This window comes from Azolla caroliniana, unplaced genomic scaffold, assembly GCF_043228905.1.
Source record: "Azolla caroliniana isolate FFs.n. ecotype wild unplaced genomic scaffold, voAzoCaro1.0.p SCAF_3, whole genome shotgun sequence".
Classification (NCBI taxonomy): Eukaryota; Viridiplantae; Streptophyta; class Polypodiopsida; order Salviniales; family Salviniaceae; genus Azolla; species Azolla caroliniana.
Window position 1 is genome coordinate 1,852,726 of NW_028230438.1, and position 12,450 is coordinate 1,865,175.

General features: G+C 38.2%; 1 protein-coding gene across 1 annotated transcript; it reads left to right on the top strand.

Moving 5' to 3' along the window:
• The first annotated feature begins 3,169 nt into the window (after positions 1 to 3,169).
• Positions 3,170 to 11,047, top strand: LOC147865811 (uncharacterized). The gene is made up of 6 exons (XM_087316175.1): positions 3,170 to 3,377; positions 4,165 to 4,847; positions 6,617 to 6,797; positions 9,836 to 9,900; positions 9,987 to 10,197; positions 10,710 to 11,047. Exons 1-6 carry the CDS (start codon positions 3,225 to 3,227, stop codon positions 10,980 to 10,982), a joined length of 1,566 nt encoding a protein of 521 aa, XP_087172301.1. The 5' UTR covers positions 3,170 to 3,224; the 3' UTR covers positions 10,983 to 11,047.
• The last annotated feature ends 1,403 nt before the right edge of the window (positions 11,048 to 12,450 follow it).

Below are 12,450 nucleotides of genomic sequence, written 5' to 3' on the forward strand. Positions count from 1 at the left end.
TTGCTATTCATGTTCACTCTCTATCGTTCTTTGGCATCCTCTCCTAACTTTATTCCCATTTTCAATTCAGAAATATTAACAAAAGAAAGCCATAAATGATCAAGACCAGAAACCAAATTCATGTTCACTCTCTATCGTTCTTTGGCATCCTCTCCTAACTTTATTCCCATTTTCAATTCAGAAATATTAACAAAAGAAAGCCATAAATGATCAAGACCAGAAACCAAATTCAATGTTGAATATTTATTATTGTCATATCCATATTTTTGAAATTCATGAGAGTAGAAAAGACAGGCTCATATGGTATATAGAAAGTAACTTTGAAGATGTTGATTTGCATATAACACAATAAAATATCTCTCATTCATTTATCTAGCATACTCTTTTGTATTCTTGAATTGTGTTGAGGCTTAAAGCTTTAGTGCGCATTTGTGAAGAATATACCTTTGTCGACTCGAGGCATGCTTATCCACATGTTTACTTTGCATAACCATGTTGGTAAACATTGTGTTTGAAAGACAAAATAGTCATGGACTCAACCCCAACAAACAAACTTTCTTGAGTTTATGAACCAAGTCATGTTAGCCACTACATTGTGGCCTAGGCTTGTCTTGAAGCTCAAAAATAGATGAGGAAATAGAGTGAGGAGTGGGAGAGAAATACCATTATTGGGAGTGGGGAATAAGGAGAGAGGGATACATAGGGAGAGTTAGGCAAAAGGAGGGTAGCTTCTCTCTCACAAGATCCACACCTTGCATACAATACATAACAAACACGATACACTACTATGTGTTATTACTGTGGACATTGAGTCCTATCTCAATTATAAGAGGCATAAACTATAAAACACATGTAAACAAATGTACACTAAGAACGTTTTAACCATCGAAAGAACTACCCGTAAACTAATTTATCTCAACATGATAAAAAAGGATAAAACATTGTGTATTTTCGCCAATCACAAATGCCTCAACAAGTTTGCCCTCATAAACTAAATATCCTTAGCTAAAATGGATGACCACATTAAGTAGTTGTTGAGGATATTCCCATGAGTCAATTTGGGATATAGTTGGATATTTCCCGGTTCTTGCTTCTCATACCTACCTTGACATTTAATGCTTCAACATGGAAGATGTACACGGAGTACACATTACACCGCACACACTAGAATAAACATGTGTCATTAAGTAGTTTGACATTAATTTTTTGTTCAAGTAATAAAAGAGCAATAGTAAGGTTGGTAAGCATAACCTTCCCATTATATCATCAAGATAACTTTTAAGTTTAAGGGTTTTAATTGGTGGCCCTTTGAGTCTATAAACAATGATTTGTTGGCATAACATAATGATAACAATCAGATTCTGTTTTTGAGCTAAAAGTTGCCATTCCTGTATTTCCTTTGGGGATTGTTTGTCTCATTGTTTCTCATTCCCTAAGTAACAGGGAACAAATTTTATTCTTGACGGTCTTGGTAAATTGTGATTGTCCTTTTCTATCTAAATGTTTTCTCGAAGGCTCGAAGCTGTGGTTTTCCCTGCCTGCATTTCTCTTTTCGTTTACAAAAGCACTAGTGTTAGTGTTTGACCAAGTTTCGGATAGTGTGTGTGTGTGTGGGACAATGATTGAACATTAATATGAGAAATGACACGTTCACCCAACAATTGCAAATGAGATGGAGCAAGAAGTTAGACATAGATCATGCATAATCGTGGATGAGGTTGTGCATGATATGTATGGGTCATTTATGGTTATGAATGTGATAATAATGAGTCATGTCATGAATGGACACGTGATACTACAAAGTTCACTACACAAAAACTCACCAATTAGAAAACCTTGTTAACCACGATCCGATTATACCTTTTGTTTTGGATAACAGAGCAGTACACATGATTTTTACTTCACTCTTGCGTTCACATAACTATAAGAGATAAAAGTTAACATATATAATGTGACGGATTGTTCATAATCAATGATACGACAATCTTCTTTACATTGCTATTTCAGTAAAATTTTCATTCACATTAATGGACACACAACATGAATAATGGCCCTTTTTTTAATCGAATACCCCTTCACTAGGATTCAACCCTTGTTAATTGGCACAATATGTCACATTCTCACCTATAGGTTCCTCCTTCACGTCGCCTTGTTATCTTAAATTATCCATGCTACTTGTTTAGGCATTGATAACAAAGTTCAAATAAGTATCAAGGATCATGCAACCACGATTTGGTGGTGACCTTAACATGTTCTCTTAAAGTCAAAATCCCCTACTAATGCCCAAATTCGAGTGGCGAAGTATCACTCACACACACACACACACACACACACACACACACACACACACACACACACACACACACACACACATACATACATACATACATACATACACACACACACACATACATACATACATACATACATACATACATACATACATACATACATACATACATACATACACACACACACACACACACACACACACACACACACACACACACACACACACACACACACACACACGCATGTACATACATACATATCAAGGATCATGCAACCACGATTTTGTGGCGACCTTAACGTGTTCTCTTAAAGTCAATATCCCTTGATGAAGTTCCATGCTATAGCTACTCCGTGTCTCTGGAATGATGCAAGACTAATGCCCAGATTCGAGTGGTGAAGGATCATACATACACATACACACACAACACACAACACACATACGTACGTACATACACACACACATACGTACATACACATACATACATACATACATACATACATACATACATACATACATACACATGTCACACACATACATACATACATACATACATACATACATACACATGTCACACACACACATATACATATGTACATACATACATACATACATACATACATACATACATACATACATACATACATGCATGCATACATACACATGTCACACACACACATATACATATGTACATACATACATACATACATACATACATACATACATACTATTTCTCCTCGGCTCCCCAAAAAACAGTTTTTTTTTCTTACTTACTTAAACTCACATCAGTCTGAAACCGAGGTTTACTGTGGGGGAGAAAGACGCAGATTTCTCTCCCCTACTTTGCTTTCTGCTTTCTGCTTTCTTCTTCACCTTCTTCTTAATCTTCATCTTCATCTTCATCTTCTTCTGCTTAGTTCTCTTACAGTCTTGAATGAAGACAGCTTGGACCCCTAAGCTGCTGCCCTCCATGATCCTTCCCCATTCCAAATGCTTCTCAATCTTGTGCATAGCTGGCCTACTGATAATCTCGGTCATCACTCTCCATCTCATCAGTACAAAACCTTGTAGCATTCACTGTGACAAGGTAATCCATCCTTCTACCCATTCATTCATTCATTCGTATGTAATATGTATTATATAGATATGGAAGAATAAAAAAGAGAGGCAATGAAAGCCTATTGGAACAGTCTGCTCCTTCAGTTGTTTTTATTAAGCCTTGAAAGGAATGCGCGGAAGATGATTAGATGTGAATTCATGGCGGCTCCTTCTTCTGAATGTTTATATCACGTAACGGCCGAGTTCTTAATCTCATGTAAATGAACAGTAATCAACCGTTAATGATTTTATGCCCGTAAGTTCAATATACTTCTCATTAAACCCTCATGTAAATTCATTAAAGTACCCCGTTAAATCAAATCCTTATGTAAATGTATTAGAAAACCCCTCTTTAAATCCTAGTGTAGACTCATTCAAAAATCGTAATGATCATTGCATTTTTCTTTTTTTCTTAATCCTTAATCAAATTATATACCGAGTAAAATCCGCAATAGTTATGCACGGAAAAGTCTTGAAACATTTGATTCAGAAAACGATGAAATTTAATATCAGCTTGATTATTTTGACTTTTCCATCAGATTAAGAACTTTATCTACTACAGGTGTAAAATCCAATTACATAATAAAAATGAGAAGAAATTTGTAAAGCACGTATGGTTGAGGGTTTGTTTTTTTTTTTTTTTTAGGGGGGGGGGGGGGGGGTAAGGGGCAGCGGGGAAGGAAATAGAAATGAAACAAAATCCTCAACATAAGAAGAAGAACGATCTTTGAAATGAGAAATAAGATGAATGACAACAGCGTTGAATGATGTGATAGATGCAGAGATTGATATGGAGGTTTGGAGACAAAAATGGTGATAATGTGAAGCAGCAACAGGAGGAGGTGAAGGAGGAGGAACCTGGACAGGTATTAGCTAGGAATTTTTGGGCAACGATTGCAGCCGGATCTCCAAGAGTATCCCATAGATGCAAGGCATCATGCAGCAGCAGTAGAAAAAGTAGTGGTGGTAATGGTGGATATGTGAGCAGTAGCAATGATAGCACTGCGAAGGGGAGTAACTACTCTAGCTATGGTGTCACATGCCCAGACCACTTCAAGTGGATAGAGAGGGATTTGGAGCCATGGAAGAAGCCCAAAATCAGCAGAGCCTTGCTCAGGATGGCACAGCACGACTCGGCCTTCGAATCTTCGTTCCGAGTGGTTTTGAAAGGCGGGAAAGTGTACGCGGGCGGCATCGGAAACTGCTACCAGAGCCGGGCCATCTTTAGCCTCTGGGGACTCCTACAACTCACCACATTCTATCGGGGTCTCGTACCCGATGTCGAGCTCGTGTTCGGATGCGGGGACAAGCCTGCGGTGTGGAAGCCGCCTGGGCCTCACAGTGTGAACGCGAGCTTTAAAAGTAGGGTACCGGACGCTCCTCCACCCCCAGTCTTCCGATACTGCACTACCCCGCTACATTTCGACATCCCATTCCCCGACTGGTCCTTCTGGGGATGGTAAATACAACTCTCTCTCTCTCTCTCTCTCTCTTGGTGAAAACACATAATTATATTACTAAATGTGTGTGAAAAACATTGCTTAAATGGGTGTCACAATAGAGTATGCTCACCCACTAACTACATGGGTAGTGGAACATGTTGAATTGCCAATAGGCAAGATGAATCTCTCTCTATCTCTTTGTTTTGGTGAAAAACACACAATTATATTAATAAATGTGTGTAAAAAACACTATTTACAATGGGTGTCACAATAGAGTATGCTCACCCACTAACTACATGGGTAGTGGAACATGTTGAATTGCCAATAGGCAAGATGAATCTCTCTCTCTATCTCTTTGTTTTGGTGAAAAACACACAATTATATTAATAAATGTGTGTAAAAAACACTATTTACAATGGGTGTCACAATAGAGTATGCTCACCCACTAACTACATGGGTAGTGGAACATGTTGAATTGCCAATAGGCAAGTCTCTCTCTCTCTCTCTCTCTCTCTCTCTCTCTCTCTTTTCGCCCTTCTCCACCGCACTCTTTCATCACATGGTCTTGGAGCTGTCCATTCTCCCTTTTACAAGTCCTTACTTATTATAATGTGGGTTTTAAATATACCAATTAGGGGGGTATATTTCATATTACAAGGTTAGGCTTTGATCCCATAATGTGCCATAAGACCCGATGATATTCTCATGTTTCCTTTGGAAAATATCAAAGGACACATAACTTTATGATAGGTGTGGATTCTGGTCTTTAAAGTAAACTTTAATCATACGCTATAGCATTCTTTTACAACTCTGAAGTTTACTCAAACTTTGTCGAGAGCTCCCTAGGTTCCCATGAATGAGTTCTTATTTTGAATTGATGATCATCAAGGAGTAAACACACGAAATGGTAGCCACATGTTCTCGAGGAAATTGAAGGGAATGTGGTAGTTTATAATAATTATTTCAGCATATTTTAATTCTAAGATGAAAGTAGTGCATATACCTTTATTAGATAGAGATGGTGAGTGCCTAGTCTAATTCCTACTTATTATACTGTAAACAAATGCATTGGGTTTTGTGGTGATGTGTTAAAAGATATTGTTTCTTCTTTTTTGCCTTTCCATTCTATTCATTAATTATACACAATTTCCTGTTGTTATCCCTCTCATGCTTTGACTAATAGATTTCTTTCTCCTTACTCTAGACAACTTTCTTTCTCGGGAATATCAATATGTTCTTGCTGCTCGTATCTTTTCTCCATAATGTGACCCTATCAATTAAAAAGACATTGTTGTAGATGTCAATGCAAAACATATTCTGTGATTTTCTTTACATGATCTATAAGATGGGGTTTCCTTGCACACATGGTTTTGATATAATATGTATGTAAATCTAGAATTCTGAGCTTTAAGAAACTGCGGAATGTATAATTGTGAATCACAATCTACACACAACATTCCACGTGTCATATTGTGATATTTCACACGTTAATTATTCTAGCTTCTCACTTGATAGTGGAGTGAATGCTTGCTAGCCAACTAGCAAGCATACAATAAGACTAGTCCCAACTCTAGACTAACCTACATTAATTGTGCCAATTGTTTTAATTTATTGTTTGTATAATTTTATAAAAAGATAACATGCATTACTATTCAAGTTTCAAGTTCCAACACATTCATATCAATACATGTATCAATTGCGTTAGTGCATCACCAACACACAATTATAATATAGTTATCAATGTTCATATTACGTCCAATAACTATATTTATCGTTACTCTTGTAGGCCAGAGGTGAATATTCAACCCTGGGAAATTGAACGACAAAGCATTGAGGAAGGTGCAAGTAAGACCCAATGGAGAAAAAGACTCCCAAAGGCATTTTGGAAAGGAAATGTCTTCATGGGTGAAGGAACGCGAATGGAGCTCACAAAGTGTAATACGGATGTGGCTGAAATTTTGATTCAGGTGTGTATGAGCATGTAATTTTGAGAAAGCATAATGTGGGGAGGAGAGAGAAAACCATTCCATTCCATTGGACGATAGTACACATAGGTTTATTCAATGTCCTATTGCTCATACCATTTGGAAGTATTTTCAGAGATTTTACAAGTTTGACCCGTTGATATTTGAGGCCTACACAATAAGTCTTTACATAGTATGTTCAGAATGGTCCAAAAGATGAGATGAAGATCATATTCCAATTTGCACACTATTGGTGGTTACATGATAGACATGGAGTTAAAGCATATATTAGGAAGTTTAAAGGTATTCTTATGTGGCACTTTTGGGTATTGGAGCATGTTGGGATTGTCCTCAAGTGTATATTCAAGTTTGTTGATGGCTTTAGAGAATGTCCCTCTATCTTAATAGAGAGGGTTAAATGGTTGGAATGGTGGTTTTTACATGAAATTAATTTGTATGCTTGAGAGAGAGAAAGAAGAAAGAAAGAAAGGTGTATTAACGTCTTCTAAGGCCAAATTTGGCCCATGAGACAATTGGTTTACAACAATAGAGTATTTATCCAGTCATCATAACTAAAAATAAAATTAAGTAAAAAAAAATAAAAAAAATAGAACTTAAACTAAAAGAGTTCTAGTAGTGTACAATATGTAGTATACTCGAAAGTGACTATACACTAAGCCTAATTTTATTTCCACCCAAGCCTCTCGAAAAGAAGTGGGGGGTCAAAGGGTCTTGATGTGGGTTCCAATGTAGAGAGTGCCCTAGCCATGGCTTCTAGGCGGTGTAGCTCACGTTCCCTTATTTTCAATATTGCGTCCACATCACGTTGAGTTGTTTTGAAACCCGGCACCCGAGGACGTCTGGTTCTTCTCTGGTTTTCTGCCTCATCAATGGAAAGGCCGAGTGGTGCAAGTGTGTCGGCATTCGTTGTCTCCTCAGGTTCCTGAAAAACTGCATTTGTTACATGTTCGTGATCATTAGCAACATTATTGTCAACATTTTGTAATTTATTCTCTCTGTGTTGTTTTAGCTCTAGAATGTATTTGCCTAATTTCTTTATATCTAGAGTATCTAATAGTTTGGGGAGGGTGGGAGACGGACCAAGTATGTCTTGGTATTTTGCCCTTATCTCGGCATAGGTTGGACACTTGCAAGTAAAGTGGTACTCATCCTCTATCTCTATGTGACATAACCTACATATCCTTTCTTCCCTAGGGACTCCACTAGTACGACCATTTTCAATCTCAAGTTGGTGAGATGATATTCTAAGTTGTCCAATGGCAACCCTTAGTGCATGTGGTAAGAATACATCTAGATATTTTGGCCGTGTGATAAAACCTAACTCAGAGAAGTGCATGAAGTGTTTCTTATAGTACGACATTTTAGATGGGAGTGGCTCTAGTGGGGTGATCCATTTACACCGAGTGTAAATTTGCCATATTTCTTGGCGTATTACTTTATTGCGGTTCTCATGAGAGATTAATGTGTTATCACTCGTGTGGTTGTACCTAAGGGGAGGTAGGTTATTAATGTCTAGACCATTCGCAAGAAGCCAACTCACCATCATGCCATACCATGAGCTAGTATAGCCGGACTCATACAATGATCGAGAGGCCTTAAAGGCTTGATGAGATATTCTATCATGTGGTTGGCTATGTATCCTATCAATGAAGACTACAAGTTGAAAAAGTGCCTCTACTAGCATTGGGGGTAACGTGAACTCGGCCCTAATAATGTCATGTGGTACAGTCGATTTGCTTCGGAGTTGGCGTGATAGCATCATCACCAATGGTCTCTCTAATTGCGTCCACATGAAGGATGGTAATCCTGGAGCCCAAACCGCAGATGCATACATGAGGGAGGGGGTCACTAATGAGTCAAAGAGCCACCCTTTAGTCCGTGGCTCTTGAAAGTGTGCTTGGTGGCATTGTCTCTCTAGGAGTGAGAGGGATGCATGTCCTCTCGTGAGTCTATCCTTCGCTGCCTGTGTCATCGAAAATTTACCTGAGCGGGCACTAAAAGTGACTCCGAGATATACGTACGATCCAACCACCTCGACTGGGCTATGGGAGATAGTTAGGTGACACTTAGCTCTAACTTGGGCCGATGTGTGGAAGATAAGGACTTTCGTTTTCCCTAGATTCACTACCAATCCTCGTTGTACACAAAAGTCATCTAAGGCATTGAGGTGCCTCTGTAGGTCGTGTTCGGATTCAGAGAGCAAAACTATGTCATCCGCATAGAGCAAGATACGAACCTGCGTATCCCCAAGGACCACTCCGGTGCCTCCCTCACGAGCAATAAAATCTGTGATCTCATCAATGTAAATCCCAAAAAGCGTCGGTGATAGGGGGCAACCTTGTTTTACACCAATAGTGCTAGTGAAACGATTGGATAGGCCACTTGGGCATCGGACACACCCGGACACTTGTTCATATAGTGCGTAGATGGCCCATACCATATCATCTGGTATCCTCAAGCTTTTAAGTCTATCAGACAACCGATCTCTAGGGACTGTGTCAAAGGCTTTGCGGAAGTCCACAAAACAACAATATAATCTCTTCTTGCGAGCCCTAGTTTGGTCAATTAGGCATCTAAGTGTGAAGATGTGATCAATAGTGGAGAAGGCTCGTCTAAAGCCAACTTGTTCAGGTGCACGAAGGTTTAGGGTCTCCATGTAGTCGCTAAGCTCTGCTTCCATTACTGCACCATATAACTTAGCAAGGGTATGGCCTATCATAATGGTCCTATATGTATTTGGGTCCATGGGGTCCCCCCCTTTATGTATGGGGGTCACTGTATTCATAGTCCACTGTGGTGGAAAACCCTCCGCAAGGGCACGATTGAAGATTAGAGTTAGCAAGGGAGCTAGGCACTCTCTCGCATATATAATGTGTTCTGCTCGCAATCCTGTGTGGTCCATGGACTTCCTATGTTGTAATTTCTTTATGACCTTCATGACCCTAGAGAGAGAGAGAGAGAGAGAGAGAGAGAGAGAGAGAGAGAGAGAGAGAGAGAGAGATGTCAGTTAAATATTTTAGAATTGGGATAAGGAAGTGCAAAATGGATACAAGAACTCGAGACTTTCAAGTCAATGTAAACATAGGTAATAATTCTCGATACATAAAAAGTAGGAAAAGAGCCATGTTCATCGTCCAAAAGCACATCACATGATTATATAAAATTAAGCAGGTATAAGGTGTATGTGGAAGGAATCGGTTGGTCAGTGAGTCTCAAGTACATCCTTGCATGTGATTCGCCCGTGTTATTAGTCACACCCAAATATTTGGACTTCTTTACGAGAGGCCTTCTTCCAAGGAGACATTTTTTGTCAATTCCACCAAGCGATTTGTGTCTAACAATTGCTTCTGCTGTACATTGGGGAAATGACCACATGATTGAGGTAAAGGTTCTTAACTTGTTATTGCTTTTCTTTAATCAACTTCGCATTCTTAAGAAAAAGTTTAGGATGAGTGGAATATAGATGTACATGTGTGTGTGTGAATAGTTTCAAACACGAGAAATAGTGCACAATACTATAGAATGCTTGGTAATATCAAGACATAAATAAGACGCAAGTCCCTTTTTGCATAATGAGAATGTTTGTGCTTTGTGTGTATGCACATCCGGGATGATAAAAATACGTCTTCACTTTTTTTCAATTGGGTGCTTAAATATTTTGTATAAATCAAAGACAGACAATGATATCGATTTCCACCAATTCCTTGTAATGCAATATCAAGAATGAAGTGACTCAAAGAGTCAAAGTAAACGTAGGTTGGCCTAGTATTTCGGGGACAAGAATATGTTTGTATTAAAATTGCACATTCCTCAATCCATGCAATATGAACATTGTAAGCGCATGCACACTAACATTTACATGTCTTTTTCATGGATATTTTGATTCATTTTTAGGCTATGGAGTTGGGAAAAATGGGAAGTGAGTTTGCAAAGAGGGAACTAAGCATGACACATGTGTATGATTACATGCTCCATATTCTTCGAGAATACGCAAAGTTGCAAGATTTCAAGCCTACAATTGGAAGCGATCTTATTGAGCTTTGCCCAGAGACATTCTTGTGTGCTGCACCACCTCATGAGCGACCATTTCTTGAAGCATCTATGGTGCATGCACCTAGTCAATCTTCGCCATGCATTCTTCCTAGCGGGGACACAAGTTTTGTATAATTCAACTTATTTTTTCATTAGTTCTTCCCATGATGTGTATATAATGTCATTACTAGTTCTTGTTGTCGGCCTCTTAATTCCCATTAGAATTACACAATAATCAACACTTCATTAACACAATTAATTGATATTGCATTAGTTGTAAAAAGAGAGAGTAACGTAGATACTTGATTGTGTAGATTCTTAGTGATTACATAGTGGAATGAATGCATTGAATACTATCTACTAAGAATACACTACTATAGTAATGGCTAACTAAAATAATGATTAGCATATAATAATTGACTAGCCTAGTTACAACTTCTAATGACAACTTCACACACTTGTGTCATGCCCGTCAAAGGCCATTTTGCCCATCAAAACACACACCCAATAAAAATGTCCGTCAAGTGACATATAAACTTATAATTTTCATTTTTCATGTGAAAGGCGCCCAAAATTTATACAAGTCAAATGACATCCTAAAAATTTATTTTCCATGTCATATATATATGACATTGTATAATGTCATAATACATATTATATATAGTATATTTAATATTGTAATATGTACTATGTTACATGTATATTGTAGGTTGTAGTATATGTACATACTATAAAATGTACATACATGATACTACAAAGACATATACTATTATAATGTACATTGTAGTATGTACATTTTATAATAGTATTATAGTATAATTGTATATGTATTATGTATAATGTATAATGTCAGTTGTGAGTCGTGACTAATAACTATGCTTTCAATGTTTCATTTCAAAATTCCTGAATCCCCCCTCTTTCTCTTTTCCCACTCTTTTCTCTTGTCCCCCTATTTTCTCTTTTCTTGCTTTCCTTCTTCCTGCTCCTTCTCGCTTCCTACTCCCTGTTCCTTGGTTGTTGCCCATTGCTCCTAGCACGCTCACTACTCGTTGCTCCTTGTTGCTTCTCGGTGATTGCACATCTGCTATTTGCCACCACTCTGAGGTATGTATTTGTCTTTTTTTTTTCTATTTCTCTCTATTTTCTCGCTCGAATGCATTCCTCGCTTATTTGACTCGGGTTTGATCCCCACTTATTTGAGGGGTGGCCATAGTCATGGGGGTCATCATGGGCGGCAATAATATGACAAATCAATCAATCTGTCTCTCCTCCTGCCCTCCCCTATTCTTGTCTTAACAAACGGTGAGAGATCACAAATTATTACTAGAAACTAATCTCATGTTTGGACGTATTTTGTGCTTGGGCATTGGCCAACCCCCCCAATAATTCTCTTAATGTCGAGTATAAATGTAGCTGGAATAACACTTAAATTTAGATCTATGACTGGTTGATCTCCATTTCATATGACCTCTCGTAGAGTAAAACATGGTCTCACGTTCTGCATTGAGGATACAATCTCATGCTGTCATCCTTACTTTCGATATTTTCTTGGAATAACCCCTTTGAAGTTCGCACCACTTGATTGGCTTTCTTCCCGTTTCTA

Excerpts from the sequence above, each read along its gene's own strand:
- LOC147865811 (XM_087316175.1), top strand. The coding sequence starts at position 3,225 with ATGAAGACAGCTTGGACCCCTAAGCTGCTGCCCTCCATGATCCTTCCC. Across the intron at positions 4,848-6,616 it reads GACTGGTCCTTCTGGGGATG|GCCAGAGGTGAATATTCAAC; the intron begins GTAAATACAACT and ends TTACTCTTGTAG. Across the intron at positions 6,798-9,835 it reads TGGCTGAAATTTTGATTCAG|AATTGGGATAAGGAAGTGCA; the intron begins GTGTGTATGAGC and ends TAAATATTTTAG.